General features: G+C 38.9%; 1 protein-coding gene across 1 annotated transcript; it reads right to left on the reverse strand.

Moving 5' to 3' along the window:
• Positions 1-346: 346 nt before the first annotated feature.
• On the reverse strand, positions 347-26,478 carry WDR41 (WD repeat domain 41). The gene is made up of 14 exons (XM_008924731.3): positions 26,439-26,478; positions 25,746-25,765; positions 21,874-21,989; positions 18,004-18,052; positions 16,097-16,228; positions 15,677-15,739; positions 15,077-15,188; positions 13,621-13,683; positions 11,504-11,614; positions 10,077-10,261; positions 7,183-7,304; positions 6,198-6,286; positions 2,579-2,712; positions 347-762 (listed from the first exon to the last, which is right to left on the reverse strand). The coding sequence occupies exons 1-14, from the start codon at positions 26,476-26,478 to the stop codon at positions 610-612; spliced, it is 1,389 nt and encodes a 462-aa protein (XP_008922979.3). The 3' UTR covers positions 347-609.

Below are 26,478 nucleotides of genomic sequence, written 5' to 3' on the forward strand. Positions count from 1 at the left end.
TACTGGATCTTCTGAGTAGACCTGAGGACAGTAGCACCCACTAAGTTCCCAAATTCTCCCTTTCCCTAGCTCTTCTTGTTCAAATGGTAACTTATCACTCATTATCTCATTCTCCCTCGCCCTTTCTTTTTATCAGTTCTGGGGTTAACTTTGCTTTTTTTTGTTGGTTTGTTTGCTTTGGGGTTGGTTTGTGGTTCTTCAGCTTTTGTCTTTTTGTCACTGTATTTTGGGGTTTATGCTGCAGATTTTTTGCCATGCCTCCTTTCTGCACATAGCACCGTGGATACCCCTAACTGTTTTAGTTATGATTCATCTGAGGATTTTCACAAATCTTGACATCCACCCATGTGGGAACAACATCAGAAACTATTTAATGAGCCATCATTATCTTCAGTCTTTCAAGACAACACCATTTCTGCTGACAGAGTAAGCCAACATGCAAAATTCTCCTTTCAGAAGAGTAATGGCAACTAATAAAATTTCCAATATGGTACATGACATCAAGTGTAAGCGTTACTGGTAGTCAGATTCCCAGTAGCTCAGACATTACCTTACACTCAGGTTTAACACACATCCACTTTACATATATGTAGCCTGTATTCAAGCAATTTAAAGTTTGAGCTGCAAATCACCATTTTGTGCCAATTTTTGAAATAGTGTTAAACTGCGGAGGCTAGATTCTCGTTCACCATCCTTCCACAAAATAATGAGGTGGTCAGCAGAGCATGTAGCCAATCCCAGTTCACCAAAGTACAGGAACATCTGCAATGAAACAATTATTATTACCATGATGCTTGCATGAGATGGTCAACTTGCTTAACTATTTAGTTTACAGCTGGACTAAACAAATAGACATATTTGAAATGGCTTTGCTTATAGATAGGTATGCAAAATGACACTGTATACTGTACATTTGAGAGACCGTGAAATCACTACACAAAAAACCTCTTTAAACAGCACTTCATACTGCAAGATCTTTTCAAAATAGCACTAAAACCTTATGGACAGAAAGCACTAAAAGACAGAATCTTGAAGCAATTTGTTCCAAGTCAGCAACAGAAGAGTGAATGACTTGTCTGAACTATGATCTGGTTTCTTAGGAACAGAAGCCTGTTCTGTTCATTGGGTACACTGTCCCCTTCCCTACAACACAATAGACTACTAGCACCAGGCCTGGAAGGATCAAAGAGCCAACAATTGTGACAGACATCAGCACATACCTGATCACACAGAGGAAGTCAAACATGCAAGAAATACAACACAGGAGAAAAGTACAGCAGTAGTGGAGGGATTTTGAAAGACCAATGGAACTGACAAGTCATGAGGTCATTCCTGACTTCTGAGACCTTCACAAGGCTGCCCAAAATTAACCACTAATTGCAGTTCAACACAATAGCCAACAGCAATGTCCCTATGGCATGCTCACAGTGCCCTGTCCCTTCATTTTCTTGAAGGGATCTGGTCAGGGAAAGCATTCAGGACAAGGTTTACCTGTTCTGGGAACAGCCACTTACTAGTTATGGAGTTCCAGTAGAAATAGTCTGCCAAACCCTCATTTTGGCCACCACATTTCATCACTACTCAACATTTTCTTCCTCAACAGCTCCAGTCTGCCCATAGTTTAAAAAAAACCCCATGATTTTCCACATGTAGAAGGTTGCAGGAAATCACATCCACCATCATCTCCATTACCCCTTGACTCTGCAGCATCCCAGCCAAGACCCAACATACACCTCTCACCTTCTTATGCTGTGTCCCTCACTGAATTACACACTATGTCCTCTTTCTTAGATAGCAACTTTCCAAGTCAATAATAAGACCTCTTTTAACCATTTTTCAAAAGAAAGATAACAGAAAGGTTCACCACCTTAGCTTTTAAAGAAAAACTTTCAGGTTTTGGCAGTAGCAGTTCTGAAATCCCATCAGTCTCATGAATACTTGCGAGCAAAGCTACTCCAGAATCACACCGCTCCTCTCTATCTGCCCTTCCCCCTGCTCCTTCCAAGAATGTGTACAGAAGACCACTGTAAGAAAGTGATTTCTTACTCCAACAGACTGTCAAACACAGAAAGGTGTGGAGGGAAAATGCCATTTAAAACAAAAACATACTATATTAGGCATACAGAAGCATGGAATGGTAACTGATCTAACATTAAAAGACCTCCTTAATGCTCACAGCGCAGAAGGCTAAGACATTACTGAATGTGTTTTGTTTTGCATAAGCCCTTGTTTAGATTGTGAACTTAAGATGAACTCTGGGTCATGCATGTGGTTCCCAGTTGTACTGTCTGCAGTCTATAAAAGAAACCAAATACACTACCAGATTATCTGTAGCATGTATGTGCATATATGCACACACAATCCTCAGGCATCATTGAGCAAGCTCTCACTAGAATATTAAGTCAGTATGTATTACTGTTTTCATACTGCACTAAATATACCACACAATGTGCTCCCAGCCTCCAGACCCAGACAGTCAAAAGTTACAGCTTTACAGCTGTTTTCTCAAATTTACGCTGTCAAATTTACATTGCTTACTAACATTCACTTTTTCTTGTTCTTACTAAAGCTGACCTACCTGCACAGCTGATGAATGACCAATCAAATCCCCAACCAGCTCCAAGAAATATATAGGTGTATTCTCCTGCATCTTCTTGGCAGCTTGATTTGCCTGCTTGTTTGCCCTTCCAAAGCCCCACATGTTGAAAAACCCTGGGGGAAGAAAAGTCTCTCATTTGCAAAAATAACAATACAATTTATTTCCTCTAGCTGAAGAGCCACATAAAATCTAAAAACAGGACAGTCTACGTGGCAAAATGACAGAAGCACTGTACTTTGCAGCATTTTTATATCTGCATTATTCATCTTGAGGGAGGAAGGAAACACAGCTACTTGTCCTAATTAGATATAATTTAGTAAACATGCTGAATTACACACCTGGATGATACAATACACAGATTTACGAAGAAACACAAAGACTTCCTAAATGAACTAACTGAACAGCAAAGGTAGATGCATGACACTGATGTTCACCTTTGCTTTGCGCTCCTAAACTTTACTTGTGCAAAGAGGAGAAAAATGAGGCACCAGTCTCTCCCGTATGTCCTGCACTACAGCATTAAAGTGTTGGCCCATTGGCTTCATTCAGATTTAAAACTATCAGCCAAACTGGACTGTAAAGATAGTACTCCACTAGCACAGCCACAGCCACCAGGGGAACTATGCAATAGTACTGACAGAAGTAAGACAGTTGGGTTCTGTTCACTGTGCAGTTCAGACTTTATTCCCAATCCTTCCCTCAGCCCCATCAGCACACAAAACTATAAGTGTGCTAAACCATGGCCCTGGTGCAAGGGAGGTAACTGGTAAGATGAACAACCTCTCAGGGGATCCCTAGAATAAAAATAGAGCAAATCAACAGCAACATCTCACTGGTTTCTTTCAAACATCTTGATTCATAGAAGTTATAAATTTCCAATGTGAAGCCAAATACCACTTGTCACTGTGTAGATAAGCCATCACCAGCAATACTGAAGACACAACATTCCTGAAAAAAATGTTTCTAAATCAAGCCAGGCAGCAAAAATATATTTGCAAAAGTTACCAACAGGAGATGAACAGCCAGGCAAACAAGATATATCAAGAAAATTATTCACAACTTGAATAAAAAAGTTCCTACAAGAGAGCAAGTCTACTGCTGTTCCCAGTTCTTAATACTTATTATATTGTCCAGAGCACCTGTCTAAGGCCACACCTGCCAGTGTGCAGAGAAGTTGCTGGCCTGGTCAAAAAGTACCAAGCACTACAAGAGAACTCCTGTCACTGCTCAAGCATAAGCAGAAAATACACAGGAGACAGAAGCAGGGTCAGGCCACTGGGAATAAATATAGAGAGACTCTCAGAACAAGTAGAAATGAGACAAGACAGGCCATCTGGAATTAAACATAACCAAGGATGTGAAAGACAACAAGAAGGGCTTCTTCAAATACACCAGTAACAAAAGGAAAACTAAGGATAATGTGGACCCGTTACCAAATGGAGGGGGAACCCTGGTAACAGAGGATGCAGAGAAGGCTGAATTATTGATCTTTGCATCAGTCTTCACTGACAAGGCCAGCCCTCGGGAATCTCTGACCTGGGAGACCAGGTAAAGGAATGCTGGAAGGAAGACTTTCCCTTAGTCAAGGAGGATTGGGTTAGAGACCACCTAGAAAATCTGACATCCACAAGTCCACAGGCCCTGACGGGATGCACCAGGGCTGAAAGAGTTGACAGACACCACAGCAAGGTGCTCACAATCATCTTTGAAAGGTCATGGAGATCAGGAGAGACGTCTGATGACTGAAGATAGCAAATGTCAACCCAGTCTTCAAAGGGGCAAGGAGGACCCAGGGAACTACCAGACAGTCAGCCTCAGCTGAATCCCTGCAAAGGTGATTGAGCAAGTCATTCTGGAGGACATCTCTATCCACATGGAGGACAAGAAGGTGATCAGGAGTAGTCAGCATGGGCTCACTAAAGTCATGTTTGACCAACCTGATTGTCTTCTGTGATGAAGCACTCTCTACCTAGATGGATGAGGGGAGAGCAGTGGGTATTGTATACCTCAACTTTAGCACAGCTTTCAACACTGTCTTTCACAACATCCTTACAGGCAAATTCAGGAACGGTGGGCTGGATCAGTGGAAAGTGAGGTGGACTGAGAACTGGCTGAATGGCAGATCCCAGAGGCACAGGGTCTAGCTGGAGGCCTGTCACTAGTGGTGTCCCCCAAGGTTCAATGCTGGGCCCAGTATTGTTTAACTTGTTCACCCATGACTTGGATGAAGGGACAGATGCCTCCTCAGCAAGTTCACTGATGACACAAAACTGAGAGGAGTGGCCAATACCCCAGAGGGCTGTGCTGCCCTTCAGAAGGGCCTCAACAGGTTGGAGCGATGGGCAGAGAAGAACTGTCTGAAAGTCAACAAGGGCAACAAGGTGTCCTGGTGGACAACAAGGTGTCCATGAGCCAGCAGTGAGGCCTTGTGGCCAAGAAGACTAGTGATATCCTGGGGTGCATTAGGAAAAGCACTGCCAGGAGCAAATGCTGTGCATGTTGAGGGAGCTGACCCTGCCCCTCTACTCAGCCCTGGTGAGGCTTCACCTGGAGTGTTGTGTCCAATTCCGGACTCCTCAGGACAAGAGAGATATGGAGCTCCTGGAGCAGGTCCAACTACAAAGATGATGAGGGGACTGGAGCATCTGGAAAGGCTGAGGGAACCGAGCCTGTTCAGCCTCGAGAAGAGACAACTGAGAAGAGACCTCATCAATGTCTAAGTACCTGAAGGGAGGGTGCTAAGAGGGTGGATCCAGGCTCTTCTTGCTGGTGCCAAGCAATAGGCCAAGAAGCAATTGGCAGAAACTGCTGCACAGGAAGTTTCATCTGAGTATACAGAACAACTTATTTACTGTGCAAGTGACTGTGCACTGCAACAGACTACCCAGAGAGTAATGGAGAGTTGTGGAGTCTCCCTCACTGGAGATACTCAAGTACCATCTGGACACAATGCTGTGCCATGTGTCTGGGATGACCCTGCTTTAGCAGGGAGGTTTGACCAGATGACCCACTGTGGTCACTTCCAACCTGACCTATTCTATGATTCTGTGAATGTCTGTACTTGAGGAAAATGCTGCTCTAACACCAGCAACTAGCCCTGAGGACTCCAATGCCCAGAGGTAGTATGCAAGTGAGGTTGTATAGAGCCTCAAAGTTCAAAGAAGAGATGTGGAAAACACTTCCTTTTTTTTGTGCCAGCTGCTCATCTGCAAGTTTTTCTAGATTTCTGCACATAGTTCTGCAACTATTTAATCTTACATGGTAGAGGATTCAGCACTATTTGGTACAAACAGGGAAGGATGAAGGTTCTTCAGGAGAGGTCCTAATTTTTGTTAAACTGGTTGATACAACTGTAAACTTTAAATAAGCTTTATGGTACAGAACTGCTTTACCTAGACCTTTTAATGTCCCATATCAGATTTTGGGGGGCTTGTATACCCATCCCTTCTTCAGTTTCTCACCCAGACCTGTTATCAGTTGGTTGAACACAATATATTATCTCTTCTTACAAAGCTTGAAAGCCTCCCTATTCCTATATGAATATTGGGTCTCCTGTTATGTTTTGAAATGTTCTTTTCACCCCCCACTACTAGCAAACCTGTCGGAACTGGTTCAGCTGGCAGCTGCTGCTTTTCTCTGAGTTCCCAAATGCGCACACTGCCATCTTCTGAGCAGGAGATCAGCTGCCTGTAAAAACAGTTGATAAGCAACACTAGCATTGGATACTTATCTGTGAAAATCACCTTGTGATGTTTCTATAAAAGAGACAGCAAGTTGCCTCAAAGTGCATCTGTAGCAGAACAAACTATAACAGGCTTGTAGAATAGGTGGAAAAAATAAACATTTTCCACCCCCTTTTAAAAGCATACCACTATGTAAAACAAAACATAAGTTTACACTCTGCAAACATAGTTCAACTAAATGGTGTCCATAAGCTTATTTTCATTAAGCAAAAACCTTTTCTTACAGAAAAATAACAAAAGGAAAGGTACCCTATTTCATAAAGCACATGCATTTACACAATCAAGGCCCTAATTTTTATCTTCTGATAGACTTTTGCTTCACTGAACAAGAGTATAAAGGGATCTAACACAACTACTATTAGAATATACATATATATATATGCAGCAGATTGTCCAAGTTGGCTCTCAAATCAAGATCGAGCTAGAAATTCAGCACTAATGAACAAAGGCTGGAAATTATTACTTTTTGTTAAAACATTTCAATTGTTACAAAATATTTAGTGAAAAATATTTACTGAATATGTCATATGCCTTTGCTTTATAGAAGTAAAATGCCATTAAGCTGTATTTTCACAATGTAGACAAAAGTGCTTTATCAGGTCTGATTTTGAAAATAGCTGAGATATTTTCAGCCTGTGTACCTATCTGGATATACTGGATTATAGTCTTTTCCTGTTGAATTACAATGATGAATTTTCAAAAACCAGATCAACAAGCTCTACCTAATAAAAGCAGATCGAACTGCAGATAAGTCCCTGCCCTAGAAATGCAGTCTGTCTAGTCACCCTTCCAAGTTTTGCTTTTCTTTATTGCATTAACTAAATGTACTGTGACTTGTACCTGTTTGGAAGCTTCTCGATGTGCAGCACAGAGGAGTCGTGAGCAGTTCTCTGACAGGCAATCACACACTTCATTTGAAGATTATATACATATATGCCTTTCCCAACAGCAGCAAACACATACTGGAAAAAAAATTTAATGGAATAACTTGCAGAAACAGATACTGAAAAATCATCCCACATGTAACAGATTTCCAGAGATACTGTGATGTCATCTAGCCTGCACTATCCAGCTTGTTTCTGTTTCCTCCTGTTGCTGCCTTATCCCAAACATATGAAATTAGTAAGTCATATAAAAACAATATGGATTTTTTTTTGAGCAAATGTGCAATATCTTCCTATACTCTAAGCAGTTAGTTTCTGTATTTTTAACCTGTACCTTACAGTCTAAGCAGTAATCTAGGATACCAACAAATCAATACACTTCTGCAATTAAACATTTACTTTCTTACACTAAAATAATGCTCTGTGTTTTGAAAAACTTTTGTTTTATCAAGAAAGCCTGAGAATACAGGAAGCTGTTCTGCATTTTTGCCTCTTCTTGAAATTTAACTGAAGCTGGACAAGGAGGCCTTGTTCAAGTATTTCAACTCTACTGAGTACAGAAAAGGAACTCTCTCACAGGAAAGTACTACACAATAGTGCATTTTGCATTCAATGCTTTTCTTCAGAAGAGTGAAGGCATTCCATCCTGCAACCATCATGACCCTAAGAAGCCAGAAACAGCTTACACATCTTTGGACCTGGACCCCCTTGTGACTTGTGACAATCTTAGAGCGGGCAAATGTACAATCATATGTATGTACAGATGATTAATATTCAGTACCAGGAGCGTGCAAAATGCTTCCATTCAGTACATTTTTGCAGTTTTGAACATACCTTGTTTAGGTGATGTATGGTGATGTAATGCTGGAACATTTCCCTGAATGGCCTGCTTCCACTTACACAAACCAAACATCAATGTCTCATAATCAGTTCACACTACACATCTGTCAATATTTTGTAAAAATTGTAACCCACTGTCTTTGACTAAGATTTTCTGTATATATATTCAATGATGTTTTGACACTGTTCAAAACTCTTTATCCAGGTTTTTGTTCAGAGTTTTGGCTTTTTTCTTATGCACATCTGCTGTGGAAGCACTGAAACTAAACAGATTTCTGATAGCACCATTACCGAATCAAGAGGAAAAATAACCCACTGAGTCATTTTGTATTATTTTCCTAGTTTTGTGTGAGCTTCAAATTCAGTGGTCTTCCACATCACTCATCCTCCATGAGTCACACAGTCTTACAGCTTTGCAAAAGATGCTTTTCATAGAGCACTCTTCTTTTTTCACAAGCCCTGGTAAAATCCTGGTCATCTCAAACCCCAAGAAAATAAAAGATGATGAAGCATAAATTGTACATCTATCTTAAAAGGCAACTAAACACAAACACATGCTTATCAGGGCACCAGACGCACTCCCTAGCACTGTTTCCCAGTACTGCCAAACCTATACCACCCCATTTGTTTCTGAATCATGTTTTGCCTACAATCTCAGTGTCAAACTAGACACATGCATCTTCTCCAACCACCCAACTACCAAGCCTGGAAAACAGAGAAAACACATATTTTGCACTTTTTTTTTTAACATGAAGAACAGCATTCTGCTTTTAAAAATACATTTTAAAACATCTGCGTTATAAAAATACATTTCTTCACCACTTTTTAAGTAGGACCTTTACAATACAGACAGCTCTGCCTTAAAACAGCTTCTATTTCAAGATTAACGCTAGAACCACCTTTACTTCTCACCATTCAAAACTCTCACGATGAATGAAATTCACAGCAATTTGAATGCACCGAAGAAAGCCTTCAGTAGCCTCAGATTCCACGTTCAATGTTATAACAACTTCTGACCTTCTCAAAATTCTTTTCCCCTCCCTTAAAACACATCTTGTGTAGCTTTCAAGGAGAAAATCAAAGTATTTTAAAGTCATATTATAGATTTCACCCTAAATAAAATTTGTTTTTGGCTCATTGTAGAAATAAGCATTGATAACACTGCAAATCCTACCTTTAGATATAACTACATCTTTTTTTCTGCCCACAACCCATAATGTTTCTCTCTCCAGGGTTTTAGGGATTCAGGCTTTTCCACAGCTTTTACTTTGTTATAGCTCATATCTCTGAATCCATTTCCAGGAATCCCTTTCTTAATCATTCCCCAGTAACTGACCTACATGACAATTATGAAACGTCTTTTACGTTGCCACTAACAGTTGGTAACATTTCACAAAAGTAAGTAATAACCTGACAACTTTTAGTGTTTGCTGAACAATAACTGGGTTCTGACAGAGTATTCCGATCAAGAACTTATGTCCAAAGCATTATTACAGTAGCCTGGATCCTGTATACATATTTGTGTATACAATTGAGTATGGCCCATCTGAACAGTAGGAGCAATATTGATTTACTATAGACATATGCCTATTCTTAAATTCACTCCATAGTACCTTCAGATATAAATGTTCAAAGGTGCATTATTGTGAAAACTGCATTTCCAGAAGAATGGAATATGAAAGATGTATGCCATCAAAACATACACCTCCTGTTTATTTTTTCTCTAGTGGTACTGTAAACAGCTAATAAATCTTTGTCAGTCAAAAAGAAATGCTGTTGTTGAAAGTCCATTATGTTAGTTCCCAATACCATCAACATATTGTAACCTTCAGTTAGCTCAACACCCAATACTTTGTATAAAAACTGTTGACTGTATAAAAATAGCTGTGCACATTTAGAAGAAATCTCTCATATTAAAACAAGGAAACTGAAAACACAAAGCAGTTGGTCTTCTGTGGTAAGGTCATCCTAGCTTACTTGAATTAGTTTACTGTATTTAAAGCTTTTTACCTCCTCATCAGACGTTAGGTGTTGAACTGAAGTTTCATTTGGGCTTTGGGATAACTTTATTTCTGGCTGTACATCTGGATGGACAGAGGAGTCCCAGAAGTTGCATTCAGATGCCTGCTTTGTCCAGTCAAGTGCATCCCAAACTATTAGCTCACCTACGTGAGAGCCGGTCACAAAAGTCAAGTCTGCAGGGGGGAAAAAAACATTATATTGAAAAGTGACATTTCACACAAAGTTACAACTCTAGAAAGGTAAGAGTAAAGCTCTACATTTTCGTGTAAAGCTATGTACAATGTGCAGTACATAACTGACTGGACTAAACCCCCTTTCTTTGAGTAAATACTCATTTTATTACCTAGTACACCTCAGATGAGCAAAAGGAGATGAGCTCTCCTGTAAAGTTAAAATTAGGAAGGAGAACATTCACTGACCACAGTGCACAGTACTGCATAGCAAAGGCAAGGAACACCACCAGAAGTATGTGCAAGTACTTGAACTCCATTTCTACATAGAAAGCCCTTCTATTCCTTGGACAAGTAGGTGTTTGGACACCCCTCAGAAGCAACAAAGTATGTCTATGCCATAAATAGAATTACAGATCACAAATTAAGTGGATGGCAAGACTGAAGTAGCTCGTCATGAATTTGTTTTTCATACCTGGGAAGGAACCACTACAGCAATATTTAATGCAGGTAGCATATTGTCTCTTTAAGCCAAACATTGCTTGTTCTTCATAATCCAAAAGGAGACAATAATGACAACAGTTAAGCCCAGAAACAAGTACCATAGAATCTAAGTTTTCTTTTTTTTCCAGCTTCTTGTTACCTCTGTAACAAAGTCCCTTTGTGCCAACCAGGCCGACACAGATACACTCAAGGACAAATACACACTTTCTATTACACCAGTAATAACTTGTTCTGGATTCTGTGGGTGCTCCATAAAAAAAAAAAAGGCAAGAACAGAGTAGAAGGGGCTGAATTTCAGGTAATAGCTCAGTATTGCCTGTATCATCTTCTAGACCCCTCTACAATCTCTATGCAGATCCACAACTGCACCCTCAGAACCTTCAGTTACCTTGGGACAACAACCGCAAGGAACATGGTCTCGCATATCCCATTTTAAGAGTCAGAAGGAGCAAGGGAAAAAGTAGCATTTTTAACTTTTCTAACGGAAAGAAGACCCAGAGCTCCATTTTCATCAATGACATTACCTCTCTTCAACACTGCAACTTGCCTGGTTTCATCCCATTGTAATCCATAAACAATGCAATTATATTTTGACATGTCACTACCTTTGCAGCTACACAAGATAGTACATCCACTAGTAAAGTAGTTTCACTCCAGTTAAAACTCTGGTCCCAAAAAAACTCCATAGGTTTATCCCACTGGTAACTAACAAAAGCAGTAACATTATAAAACGACTCTTACCATTGACGCTGACTAATGACAAAATGTTATCCTGATGGTCAACAAGGCGCTTTACTTCAAGGACATTCCAACCTTCAGACTCATTGTTAGAATCAGTCAACCTAAAAATTACTTCAAAGAAAGAGAAATTGTCTAAATAAGCTCTTTCATTCAGAATAAGATGGAACTATACTTAAATAAAACACAGAGAGGCACAAACTAAAACATAAGTGAGACAAGACTTATGGTCACTCATGACATCAAAAAATGGGAATGAATTATTTCAGTGTTATCATTAAGGCCTCTTACTACAGCAACTCTAGGATAAAACATTTTAGCCTTGTTACTCTGAAATTTATAGACCTGGTCAACATCAGAAGCTGTAGAAAGCAGAAGTGAAAAGTATTAGACATCTTTATGGATGAATAAACTAAAAGTGAAACATTTCTTGAGGACTCATCTCACTGAAAAATTAATATTCAAAAGGATGCAATATTCTCTAGTAAGACAATTGAGATCATCAGGAATTAAGACTTTATTTTAACCAGTCTTGGAATTTCTTTTCTATCTCAAGGGTACTGCAAAAGAAGTGTGGGAAGTTTAGATGGAAGTTTGTATTGTATCTCTATGTCTAAACACAAGAGGACTATTCTTAATTTGTTCCTGATTCTTTGATCAAAGTATCAGGTTGCTAATTTTTCAACTAGGTATTTAATCATCTTGAGCAACATCTGCTTTTTTGCTGATATAATGCTCTACTTTTGCTCCTGGATTTTATTCCCTATTTTGAAATTTCAGTAATTTTACACAGCACTTACCAAAAAGACTCTCCACCAACAGCTAGCCAATGACTTCCAGTTTGCATACATAGATAATTCTGTCTCCAACTGAGCAAAAGAAATCATCACACTGTCTCATTATAGCTTCTGATCCTGGGATAAGGAGGCTCTAGAGAAGCCTAGCATCTGACAGCTCAGATAAGCAGTCCCAGACCTTCTGCACTAGGACAAATGTCAATTGCCCCAGACAGATCTGGACAGATGGCATTAACACTGAGTGAGCTGGTGGAGGAGCTCACCAAGCCACTCTCTGTCATTTATCATCAGTCCTGGTTAACCAGGGAGGTCCCAGTCAGTTGGAGGTTGACCAGTGTGACATCCACCTACAAGACAGGTCAGAAGGAGGATCCAGGGAACTACAGGCCTGTCAGCCTGATCTCAGTGCCAGGGAAGGTGATGGAACAAATTATCTTGAGTGTGATCACACAGCACATCCAAGACAACCAGGGAACCAGGACCAGCCAGCATGGGTTTAAGAAAGGCAGGTCCTGCTTGACCAACATGAGCCATCAGTGTGCCCAGGTGGCCAGGAAGGCCAACGGCATCCTGGCCTGTATCAGCAGTGCGGCCAGCAGGACCAGGGCAGTGATTGTCCCTCTGTACTCAGCACTGGTGAGGCTGCACCTCAAATCCAGCTGTGTTCAGCTCTGGGCCCCTCACTTTGTCCAGAGAAGGGCAAGAGAGATAGCAAAGGGTCTGGAGCGCAAGTCTTAAGAGCAAGGAGCTCAGGTTGTTTAGCATGAAAAAAAGCAGGTTCAAAAAGACCTCATCACTCCCTATAGCTACCTGAGAGGAGGCTGTGGAGAAGTGGGGACTGGCATCTTCTCCCAGGTGGCAAGTGACAGGACAAAAGGAAGTGGCCCCAAGTTGCACCAGGTGAGGTTCAGGTTGGATATCAGGAAGAATTTTTTCACTGAAGGGGTGGTCAGGCATTGGAATGGGCTGCCCAGGGATACGGTGGAGTCATCATCCCTGGAGGTGTTCAAGAAATGACTGGACATGGTACTTAGTGCAATGGTTTAATTGGCATGGTGGTGTTCAAGGTTGGACTTGATATCTTGAAAGTCTTTTCAAACCTTAATAATTCTATGATTCTAAATATAGAAAAGTTTCATCTATAAGATTCCTCAAAAAGATTAGTACTGTCTCCTCTTCGTGAAGAATGGAAAAAGAAGGTTGCTGATCACACTCTAATACCATTTACTTTCCCTATACAATTCCAGCAGTGTGTTTTTTACACATATCTCTGATAAGCAGCTGTTATAAAGGAACATGAACACATAAATGCAACATACTCACTTAGCTCTTTGCCTACAGCTGCTGCAACACAGTTTTTGGGCAATTCAACCAAAGCACTGATACCTTTGAAAAAAAACCAGGGGATAAGGGAGAAAAGGATAACCACTGTTTATAACACAGCAAACTGTTAATTCCTTATTAATAAAGTTCTTAACAATCTTCCTTCCACTTGGAAATTATAATCAAAACAGAAGCATATTGCCTGAAATAAAAGTTAAATGGCATCAGAATTGAACAGATCATCTCAAACAGGGGCAAGGTCAGGACTTTTGGTCCCGAATCCAGCAGAATTCTGGACATCTAACTTGCAGTGAAACTGAAAGTTTATTTTAAATACAGTTAAGATATCTATGTCCTAATGCTGGACAGTACTAAGGACACCATGGTAATTATTAAGATTCTAAACAAAGGTAGTACCAAAGTTATTAGATACTGTACATACCTCAATACACACAATTCTAAAATACTGTGCAGAGCCAGCAGAAGAAGAGTAAGGCCTAAGATGTCCAACTTGCTTTGTGTCTTAATTGTTAGTCTGTCTTAATCCTGCACAGAATTTTCCCAGTCTGTGCCACCGCATCATTAAAGAAAAACTGCCCAAGGAATAAGCAATCTCTTTCCCCACAAAGGAAGCATGAGATTAGAATAGAAGACAAGGCCCCTGCTACACATCCCATTGACTCCTTGTACCAAAGTTTCAATAGCACTTCATACAAAGCACCACAGCAACACTACCAGCTAGTATTTAGCATAATACTTCATAATATTTCATAATCAATACTTTCAAAAGAAGTATTAATATCCTCAAAGATTGAGAAGGCTTTGCCTACCACTGCTCTATTCCATGACAAAAATAAGGACAATATTAGTTCCAACTTTAAATGGAATTCACAGCTTTACAGGTACCTTGGTAAAGCACATCAATAACATGTGACAATTTTCTTCATATGGACATACAAAATATAAATTTATTAATATAAAAGCATGATTGACATTGATATCTGATTACATTTATTATATTCCTATCAAAACCTGCATTTTCTACATAAAAAGTACTGATTCTTAATAATAAAAAGTAATCTCTACTGTTATACTTCTACAAAGCTCACTTAGGAATAACAGAACTCCCACCTGATCACACAAAAAGCCAGTCAAAGAATCTGGTACATGTTACAGCAAACACATACAGACCAGCATCCAAGGTCTATCCCTGTAAGTCCAAGCTATTGTACAGTTACTGAGATTTGACATATTCTAAAATTCACACAGTACAGGAGATTAAAAGCAGTCTTAATTCTGAAACTATTAAGTCTGACATTTAAAAAAAGAGCGAGTGGCTCTAATAAATAATGTTATCATTAGAATTAAAGGAAATTTGCCAAGTTGGTTTTGCATCATTATACAGATCCATTTTACTTGCACTTTAACAGGTATAATGAGTCATTTACATTCTTACCTGCATCAGTAAGATGACTGGTCTTACACAAGAGATCTAATTTTCGGTTCCAAACACATAGATCACTCCCTCCAGACAACCATACATCCAGTCTTTGAAGAACTGTCAAACACTGCAGAACAAAAATCAGATATATGTCTCCTGCAAAAGTTCTACAGGGAATTTCTCAGTAAAATGATCATGAGCTTTAGTTAAATAAATCTGTAAGTACTATGAAGCACAGTATCAAGGTGTCACTTCCCTGAGAAACACAAATTTAATTACATGCTACATTTTTCATCAACAATGCAAAACCTTATTTTTTCATTGATTTTTTCCCTACTATTAAGAGTCAACAACTAATTTAAAGGTAGGTTGTCTTTTGCAACACAGTAACAGAACCAAGCCATACCAGTTACCTTTGTTCTACATCCTTTCAAAAAGAAAATTGAGGTATTAAGAGTCTGAAAAACACCCACTTCTCAGCCACTCATTATGTACCACTGCTTACACCAAACATTGCTGTTCATTTTAACACCTGCCCATAGGACCTACAAGCCATACATAATAATTATTGTATATAACAAAACAACAGACATTCATAAGGTCTCTTTAGCATACCTTTACAGTAGAATGGAAACATGACACTTTCTGAACCTGTCTGCCACTAGTGCAGTCCCAAACCTGTCTTTATTCATTAAGGAAACTGAAAGGTTTCTATGCATTATAAATATAAATGCTTTGTTTGGGACAGATTAGGAAAGAGGTATGCAGTGTCTCAGTCTTCTAAACTCTGTCTTTTCAATATTTGGCCTAAATGGCATATTAATAAAGGTCTGTTATGGATTCATTTTTGTAGCAAGGACTACATCTACTTGTGAGCAATAACTAGTAAAACTCCTGTGTAACCCAATTACACCCAGTGGGTATTATTGGTCAATACGTCTTGAGACAGCCTGCAGCCTGTCTCTGTGCAACCTTTAAAAGAAAAAATCACAAAAAGCTGATAGAAATTTGAATATTCTCCAGATCAAAGGATACAATAACTGTTCTATCAGCTGAGGCTGTTATAATCAAATGTCTTTTTTCTTCAAAAGCATCTGACGAAGAAAACGGTGCTATAGCTGTAATTTTGTGTGTGTGTCCATGAAGTTCAAAAAGTTTTTCTCCAGTCTGAAAAACAAAACCACGGAAAACTAAGTGTAAAACATGGAAAATGCCTACTGTAGCATAAAACATAGGTACCACATGATTTTTGAAAGTAAGAATTTTTAAGAGTCTCAAATCTCCCTTTCTAAAGTAACTTACGGATTTGTTTCTTACTACCATCAATGCTATTCAAGATTAAATAAGATACCAAGCACAGGTTTAAAGGACATAACACAAATTACTCTCAGAGTAAAAAACCCTCTAAAAGCCCTTGAGACCGAAATTCTGCATTTAGTTCATTTAATTTTAATGCAAATACTGGCCATTCACCCATGAACACTTTGGTAATTCAGATTTGTTGACAAACCCTCTCCTGAAAAAGTATTTTTTTTTAATTATTAGAAAAATTTGACCCATATTTATGGTAAACACAGTACTGTCAATTTCCTGCCAGCTTTATTTAGCACATACATCATCTGTAGATTCAAGATGGTGCTTTGGACAACCGGAGCTACTTCTGCTGTGTTTAGAAGGCAAAACTCCACAAACAAACATAGAGAAGCATACTGGCATTTTAAACGTGCAACTAAAATACAGCGTTATTTTAGCTGCAAACTTCTTTACAGTTGCGGGTTAATGTTTTAAACTAATAAAATTCCAACAAAAGTAGAAAATGGAACTCAGTTCATAAGCTGAGTTCTAAGTGACAAACTGCTCAGAACACTGGGTATATATATATTCACATATATGGGTTTTAATATTCAAGACTCCTTTACTTTTCCAAATTATAGAATTAAAAAATCACAAAAGGCCTTCAACTACAGCACAGCTCTAATTGAAACTGCTCAAAAGAGAGAAATTTCAAGTCTCCCCTTCTGTATTTTAAAATTACACCATCATAAATGTCGCATAAATTTTTCAGAAGATTTTTAAAAAATTTACAGTCTGAGTTTTTTTTCTTCCTCAATTTGAATGTTTGATACACTTTAGACAGTACAGCATGTCTCCCCTTCAGACTTCTTATTGAACAATGTAACTCATATACCAGACCTCCTTAACACAGGTCTAATGCTCATCCCTTCTACAATTTTGTCAGTGATACAGAGACACAGAGCAGAAGACCAGAACAGCTGGTGTCACTAACAGAGCACTATTTCCATGATAAAACTAATGTCTTTGTAAGGTTTTCAAAAGTTACAAGATTTTTATCACAGCAAGCAATTAAGGCCCTGTTCCTGCACTGCATGAAATGTTGAACTTCTACTCACTTTGGTATCTTTCCAATAGAGTTTTGTGCTAGCTCACCATTTAGCCTAATCAGTTATACCACAAACAGGTATTACTAGTAAAGCTACTGAAATGTACTTAAAACTTAAGTATATATAAAAATCCTGGCAGGTTTGGGATCTTCTTACATATTTGTTGAGTTACTAGTCAACATTTTGGTGTTAACAGCAAACACAGAACACACTTTTAAAGAGTAATTAAAGGCACACATTGATACACACTTCTGCTTTTCACATCATCATTTCATCTAAAATCTCTCTAAAATCACTATGTCTTCCCAAAACATTCTAACTTTCAAAACTTATCCTTCTCTTGAGTTCACACAATTTTTAATACCCTAACTCTCCTTTGTAAACTAAAATTTAAGAGGCTCCCTCCACTTGTACATTTTCAAACAGCTTTGCAGCAACTCTTATTTATTCTGCTTTTTCATTTCTAGACATTTCTAACTCCTCTCCATAACTTCTACCCTCTCCAGAACACACAAGCCAGCCCCCAAAAAATCACCTAACCTGAGCATTCCATAGACATACGATTCCATCATCTCCTGCAGATGCAAACCTGAAGAAAAAGAGACAAAAAAAACACAACAAACTGAAAACTTCAATATAGCATAACGTAATGGAAAAGCAGTAAACACTTATGGAAGAGAAATACTTACAAGATATATCAGAATCTGTCTTTACAGAATAAACATGTATTTGTAAATCCCAATTATAGTTTCTAAACTGAAGTCAGTACATTTGAATAGGTATTTATCAACATATACTTAATATAAGAACAAGATGTAGGAATTCCAATATGTACTATTATAAAAAGAACCCCCCACAAAAGAACCAATTCTCTTGTTTAAAAATATGAGATCTGAAACACCACTTTAAAATCAAATACTATTAGTCAGAGTCAACTATAAGACATCTAACAAGTTACAAACCACTTGTCTGGGTTCAGCCCAGGAACTGAAACAGGACCCAGGCCTAAAAGAGTTAACTGAGATATCCTGGCCTGCTAAGAAACCTCAATACCTGTTTTGCCAGAAGAACATTTTAGGAGCACTGGTTAATATCATGTTCTGTTCTGCTCACTGGACCAAAGGCCTTATTATAGAAAGAACAGGAGTAGTACACACGCAGAAATAAATTAGGTAAATCAGACGTTTGGATAAGATCTAGAAGGCCCAGAGCCAGGATTTTGCAAGCTGGAAGAATTCAGGTCACCTAATTGAAGAGGTCAAATCGAGGAAGAGGTCCATGGCAACCACCAGAGGGATGAAGGCTTGAGGAGAAGACCCCTACAGTAGAAAATTGCGCATGTCTGGAAAGACTCCGCCCAGAGACCAGTCTACTTATTAATATGTATAATAAATGATGTAACCATGTATCTAAAGTGTATAAAATGGCTTAGTTTTGCACTTGCAAGTAGAGTAAGTTTGTCCAGTACGAGCTGGCTTGCTCCCAACGCTGAATAAACAAATACCTTGCTGCTTAAAGATAAAAAAAGTCTCTGAGCAGTTTCTCAGACTGATTTTTTGGATTCAGAACAGAGTAGTCCAGTATTTACCATTGTAATTTAGAGTGTGGCTTAAAAGAACTTCAAAGGGCAACACATTTAAGGTGCTAAATTTGACTTCTGATAAAAATCCACATGGAAGGCATACCATATGAGGAAAACACAAGTTCCAATTAGCATGTTAATCTCGCATGAACCAAGTCTGACTTGAATTCAATCTTTTTCTCTAGGTTAGAGTGACTATCTAACCATCTGCCTACATATGCTCCTTATGGGACACCTCATTCTTTTCCAGTCAAGATCACCACCATCTATAACCTTGTCTGTTTCCTGAAGGAGGAAGGAATGGTCAAATGAGCAACAAAAAAAACTGTTCTTAAAATGTGTTATGAACTCTGTTTAATGTAATGTATCGAATGCTAGGGCGTTACATGCAATTTTATTTCAGTCCACTTTTTGGAAGACTCTTGCTCAGGCTTAGCCTTCTTTAGTGATCTTCTAATCAATATGACCCTTACTTCATGTTCGAAAAGTACAAGAGCAAAGAAGAAAGAAAAAAAAAGCAAAAAAAAGCCAACCAGCTTTCTGTTACATTCATATAGGATTTATTTAGTATCTTCAAAAACCAATCTGAGAAAATTTTCCACTCACTGGTTTTAGCTGAGCCACTGAGAAAACAAGAAAATCCTTCTGCAAAATTCTCACTAAGATGATATTATCTAAAGACCTGAAGCGTGAAATTTGGCTTACAATAGTTGACAAAAAGCACACAATGGAATAGCTGCAGAAACTAAATAAAAACATTTCAGAATCTGAGTAACAATACTAATTTTACTGAAAAGAATCAAGTGAATAATATTATCAGGTGTTTAACAATCCAGAAAATACCATATTCTTGATAAATAAAAACTCAGAATTACTGTCCAGTGAAGCAACTCTATTAAACTCCTCAAACTCTCAGAATGTTAACTAGCTATATAACTTACTCCTTATCCATATGCTATTTTACAGTCTATATTAAATGCAGCCACCCAGACTTTAGCTTTACAATGATTATCATTAGTTTAGCTTCAGTAATTTACCTGCCACCAAAGAAAGAAGCCCAAAATGGCAAGCAGTTTCTTTGTATCACACAGCAATTTAAGAATACTCTGGTATTTCTACAAAAATCAATTACCTCTATGCAGTAAGTGTTTTGAGAAAACATACTTTGATAAAGAGTTATTTTAATAACTGGTCTGGGTCAAAAAGGACTGAAAAAAAAGCCACAAGATTCTTTCATTTTTGTAGGAATTTTCTGGTGGACTACTACAATGCGGAAAAATAAACTTTATGGTAACACATGTAACTTTTCTAATATATATATTTTTTATGACATTAAGAATAAAAACTGACACGCTAAAGAGCCTCCATGGAGTCTTCTGTGAAATTTATATATACATATATATATATATATTATATATATATATATGTATATTAATATATATAATTACAAATCTTATTAGAAAACAGGATTCTATGGGCATTCCTGAATTGGAAGAGACTACCTGCATGATCTCCTCCAATCAATGTGAATGGGGAAGGAGAGAACCTTCCTTCACAAAACACCTGCTATACACTGCTAGGATTAAAACAAGCTGTTATCCATGTTAACTTTGTTAGTGTATTGATAAATATATTAGAAATTCCCTTCTGAGTCTAATCCATAAAAGATATAAATTACTACAGCTCCTTGCCTACTACTTACATTCTTAATCTCTAAACGTTTTCTATTTTATTCTCCACATCAGCCAAGAGTCACTACATTTTATTACTGACTAAAGAATTCACAACCTTACTTTTAAGGTGGAAAATTATTTCTTCTCTTCTAGGATTAAGTATAATTAAAGAACATGAAAGGTTAATCTAGAAAAAACTAGAATAGAAGCCAGGTTGTAACGTACAACTATCATAACACAGTCTCTCAGTCACATTTCCAAAGGGACAAAGGTAAATACAATGACTTCATCTCTGCTTATTAACCAGTTTTCCAGTTTTTAGATAACTCTGTCCTCAGAAGATAGACAGCTCAGTCTTCAGAAGAATAGAACAGATAAAAACTGTCAGGGAATATACAAAAAACTGACCGAGAGAAACAAAAGAATGATCAGGTTTCAAAGAAGTACAGCAAGTTGAATAAGATCAAATTGGAAGAGAAATGAAATGCAGAGATTAGGCATGTGATGAATTTTGCTAAGCAGTCATTCTGAATAAAGTGGTGAAAATTTCAATATTTGAAAAGTCAAAAAACCCTGCATTAACTAAAGCTCAAATGAATTAAGTACTATAGCTTTGGAAGAAAGTGCAGCAGAAGATGGGAAAGAAAGGAACAGCAACCATCGCTCAGTATTGTTGAAGATGTCATGGCTAATTGCTACAGTGTGCCTAAAGGAGCCTATTACACTCTTTCATAGAACCAAAAGGTGAAATAACAGCTATTCTCAATTCAGAAATGCAAAACACATGTATCTGCTCAGAGCAGAAGAAGACACTACTGCATGTTGTCCTGTGAGAAAGAGTTCATATGCATGTACAGAAGGGAACGCTCAAATAGGAACAGACTAAAAAGAACATTTCTTCCTAACCAATGACTTGGTACCAAGAAACGTAACTCATTCACCATTATTTTCTCATTAAAGTAAACCTTAAAAGAGAAGACACAGTAACATACCAAGAAAAGAGAGTGTTCATTCCTTGTTTTTTTAACTCAAATTTTTCCTGCCCTCCCCCACCAAAAAAAAAAGGGAAGATTACAAATATTACTACATATTCACAAATATTCTCTGAAGTATTGCCAAGGACACTATTAAACAATTTGAAATGGCATTTCATACCTGCAGTCATCTATTTGCACTAGAAATCGTACTATATCTTGATGACCTTTCAACACAAGGAGCTCCGTGTAAGGATTCTGTGTTTGTTCTTCACCAACTGTCTGTACAGAGGATTTCTAAAATTCATAAAAAATGAGTTAAATTTATTTGGTACTGACATAATTATTTTCATCAGGTCTTTGTAACTTCTAACAACCTAGACTCATGTGTGAAGCTCCTGAAATACCATTTTGCCTGAATGAAAATCATTACAAAATATAATTTCTTATTATTTCAAGTAAATAATAGCTTTCTGTTGCACGCATTTTAAATTATAATATGGTATTTTCTGTTTAACAAAATATTTTGTACTGCTTTAATCGCTGATACAGCATGATGAAAACCCAGTTTAGTTATGAGCTGTCATGTGGAGCCAGCTTCATGACTCAATTCACCATACACTCAGTTTTTCATTAAATTACACATCTTATGAGACGTTTGTGAATCTTTCATATCTTTCATCTGTTGTTCAATTTTAAAATCCTATATAAAGACAATATATTTAAAACAAATAAGAACAAATGCTGTTCTGTTACATAATATATAAATCATCCATTGCTACTCTATTCACAAAATACCAAAGCCAACCACTTGAAAAAATGTAGAGAATGATTAATCATTTTATAGAACAGCATTTGCAATTACCCCCACCTAGACTATTAATTAAAAGGACAATCAATCACTTGGAACAAGTTGATCATCAGGTAGGGTCAATAAAATACTGCACAGAACTGCAGTTTCAAGGAATAATAGTTCTGCCAATCTCAATCATCAGTTTACTTCAAGACAACTTTTTTGTAATTAATGTCTTACACATTCTGGAACATTATTTTTTTAAAAAACAAAACAGCTCAATGGTAACTCAGTGGCAGCACTCTTCTCCTTCTGGATTTATTTTACACAACAGTCAACATCATCTTACTTCCAAGACTGTCTCCCCTTTGAGGACTTCAACAGAACCTACACTGTAAAACAGTAACTACAGAACACTGTACAGCACGCAGCATACATGACAGGTAATACCACAGCAAAGGCAAACATATTATCCTCAAAAATTTGAACATCTTCTTGCTAGATTAATAAATTACTTTCTATTACTTTGACATTGGTACTATGATACTATTCTTCATAAGCTAAGAATGACAAGGTGAAAAAATGGCGAAAGAAACTTGTGTTTATTTTAAAAATTAAGAGTTCCTAATTTCTAAATTAAGTTCTTGTGATTTTATCTTGGTTTTGTGCTATCTGATGCATTTCATGTTCCTCATTTTATGCAATCACGTGTGAATAGCAGTTTCCTTCTAAAATAATGCAAGTAGAAACTGCATGGCTATAAAGAAAAGCCAGACAAACATGAAATCTTGGAGTCAGCTGCCAAAGGTAATCAAAACATGCCTTAAAAAATGAGAGTTCTAAATAGTCTAAGCAAATCTCAGTACATTAGCAATACTGTACCGAGGAAACATACATTAATATTTAGCAAAACATAGGGTTAAATGAGAATTCTTTCTCTGAAGAAATCTACTTTTTTATAGAAACTATTAATTGGACTCTCTTATAGCAATCATGTTTTTAGAAGGGAAAGCTGGAGAGTGATGCTAATGGAATCCATTCCCAACTTGCATGTTTTTATGCAGGACCTGTCAGCATCACTACAGTAAACAGCAAAAAAAAAAAAAACCAAAATATTAATCTGAACTTCATAACTTCCTATAAACCCCCATGATGTAAAGTGTTTAAAAGTGGGATTTTCAAATGCAATTCACCAAAAACATGGAATACAAGAGTTCACATACATACTGATTTTATGCACCATGGAGCATGACAAATTAGCCACTATTGGCCATGATGGCTATTGACCCACTTAGATGCTCCCATTTCCAGAACCACCCTGTCTAAGATGAACATCATGGCCATCAACTGAAGAGATTCAGGAGCTTGAGTCTAAATGACTTTCAATTCCACTGTAAAAATAAAAATGGGCACGGAGAAATTTACCTTTCATGAACTCAGGATAGCCTTGCTAGAGGTTTTCTTTATTCACCCAGTGCAATGCCACTCTACACATCTGTCTGAAGTCATAGCACATGAAAAAAATACCCTAAGTCCATAGCCCATACACTGCTATGGGCTTTCTTACCTATTTAAGAACTAGTTATGAAGATGATTAGATGAAATAATATTACATAGAGCAGGGGGGGAAGTTTAGAAACTAACCTTTAGCAATATTTGTTATTCAGTTTTTCCTCAGAGAAGCAAAATTATTGTCATTCCACAAACCAGTGGTAACAATGGGAACAAAAGTCCTGTGGGTCATGTTTAACCAAGCTGTGAATGGAAGAACTGGGCCACATCTTGATTCATGTTCATGCTTTATTAAAACACAGTATAACTAAACCATAGCCAGAGTTTAAACTTTGGTGAGGGACACACACAATGCTATTTTCTAGCACATCTTACAAAACTGCATCATATTTCACATCCTCCTTTCAAAAACAACTGCACACAAACCTGCTAAATATGACTGCAATGCAACCAACATTCTGACTGGTGACAAAAGTCAGAGACATTCCCACGCATCATCTTTCCAAACTGGCACAAATCCAAACTTCCACCAAAGTAAATACTGGCATTTGAAGTCATCCATGACACTGGCACACTTGCTCATGAACAGCAGCTGGAAAATAATTACTTCCTCATACTTGTCTAAATTACAAAAGCACTATGTGTATAGAGTCCAGTAATATTGTTAATTAATTCTTGTTAAGTCTCTAAGAACTTCACCAAACTCTTAGAGACATGAAAATCTCAACAATCTAGTAAATCTAGTAAAACTCTTAATCTGAGTAGCAGGAAGGATGTCAGTGTACAGTGCACTATGTAACAAACTGTGTTTCATGGATGAGAAACTAAGAAGTGCTAGAAGACTACTACGAACTACTATGACACATAAACAAGAAGTTCCTGCAAATAACAAGTCACTGCCTACAATTTATATCATCAGTGTCACTGAGAGCAGGACTTATACGCAGTTCTCGCAGCTACACAACACAGGCCCCGCCGAGAAAGGGGCAGGGAGCCGGGATGCTCCCAACAGCTCCCGGGCGAGCTCAGCGTGGGTGTTCTGCTCTTCACAGAATCTGTTAGGTTGGAAAAGATGTTTGAGATCAAGCCCAACCTATGACCAAACACCACCGTGTCAAAGAGACCTGGCACTAAAAGTGCCACGCCCAGTCGTCTCCTGAACACCTCCAGGGACGGTGACTCCACCGCCCACCTGGGCACCCCATTCTAATATCTAACCACCCTTTCTGTGAAGAAATTTTTCCTGATGTCCAACCTGAACCTCCCCTGGAGCAGTCCGAGGCCATTTCTGCTCGTCCTGTCACTTGTCACTTGTTGCCTGGGAGAAGTCACCGACCCACACCTGGCTACAACTTCCTTTTAAATAGTTGTAAAGTGATGAGGTCTCCCCTGAGCCTCCTCTTCTCCAGGCTGAACAACCCCAGCCCCCTCAGCTGCTCCTCGTAGGACTTGTGCTCCAGTCCCTTCACCAGCTCCACTGCCTTTCTCTGGAAACGCTCCAGCACCTCCTGATCTAAGGGACCCAGAACTGAACACAGTACTCGAGGTTCGCTTCTGCGCTTCTGCCCTCCGCTCATTCTCCTCCACGAAGCCCGTAACCAGTTCCGTCAGCCCGAAGGCCCCGCAGGCCGAGAGCCGGCGCGGAGCACGGCCCAGACCCACCCAATGGGAAACGCCACGGCCCAGTGCATCCCGACCTCACGGCACTGCCCGCTCCAAGCCCAAGGCTCCGCAGGGAGCGGCCTCACCTCGGCCAGGCCCCGTGCGGCTACCCGGCCGGCCGCCGATCACCACCGCAGCACATCGGGACCGGGAGCCGGCCCGGCTTCTCCGCCGCGCCACCGCCGCGCTCAGGCACAAGGCCGCTCAAATCGAGCGCCGCGCGAGACCCGCCCGCTGGGCGGGCGAGGCCGGGCACGGCCCGTAGTAAGCCGATGGCCGAGCGGCTGCCCCGTGAGTGGCGGCGTGGGCAGAGCTCCGCACAGGTGGCAATTAAACATTTACTGGCGTTTTACCTCGCTGTTTTCCGATTTCAGAGGAAATTTGTGCTGATACCGTTTACCATACTGTAGTTTGCCGTCAATTATTAACATTTTATTGTGACCATTTTCATCTCTCCTTGTGAAGTGGAACGACTGCCAAAATGTTCTCTAAGGAGAACATCTTCCGTCCTCCTTCACTGAACCTCTCTGAGCCTTTGATGTCCTGTCAGGATGGCATAACAAACATGAGTAAAGTCACCTGATTTGTTGTCCTGCTGCTCTTCCACTGCCCTTCACAGAATCACAGGCTCATGGAATGGGCCAGGTTGGGAGGGACCACAGTGGTCCAACCTCCTTCTGGTCCAACCTCCCTGCCCAAGCAAGGTCATCCCAGAGCACATGGCACAGAATTGTGTGCAGGTGGTTTTTGAATATCTGCAGTGAGGGAGACTCCACAACCTCTCCGGGCAATCCGTTCAGTGCTCCATCGCCCACCCAT

Source organism: Manacus vitellinus, unplaced genomic scaffold (assembly GCF_001715985.3).
Source record: "Manacus vitellinus isolate BGI_N305 unplaced genomic scaffold, ASM171598v3 scaffold_18_pilon, whole genome shotgun sequence".
NCBI lineage: Eukaryota > Metazoa > Chordata > Aves > Passeriformes > Pipridae > Manacus > Manacus vitellinus.

Bases quoted from the DNA above. Each gene is read 5' to 3' on its own strand.
- WDR41 (XM_008924731.3), bottom strand. From the start codon at position 26,478: ATGGGTGGGCGATGGAGCACTGAACGGATTGCCCGGAGAG. The intron at 15,189-15,676 runs GTATGCTAAAGA...TTTGTTCTGCAG, and splicing joins GTTTCCATTCTACTGTAAAG to TGTTTGACAGTTCTTCAAAG. The intron at 7,305-10,076 runs GTAAAAAGCTTT...TTTTTTTTCCAG, and splicing joins ACCTAACGTCTGATGAGGAG to TATGTGTTTGCTGCTGTTGG.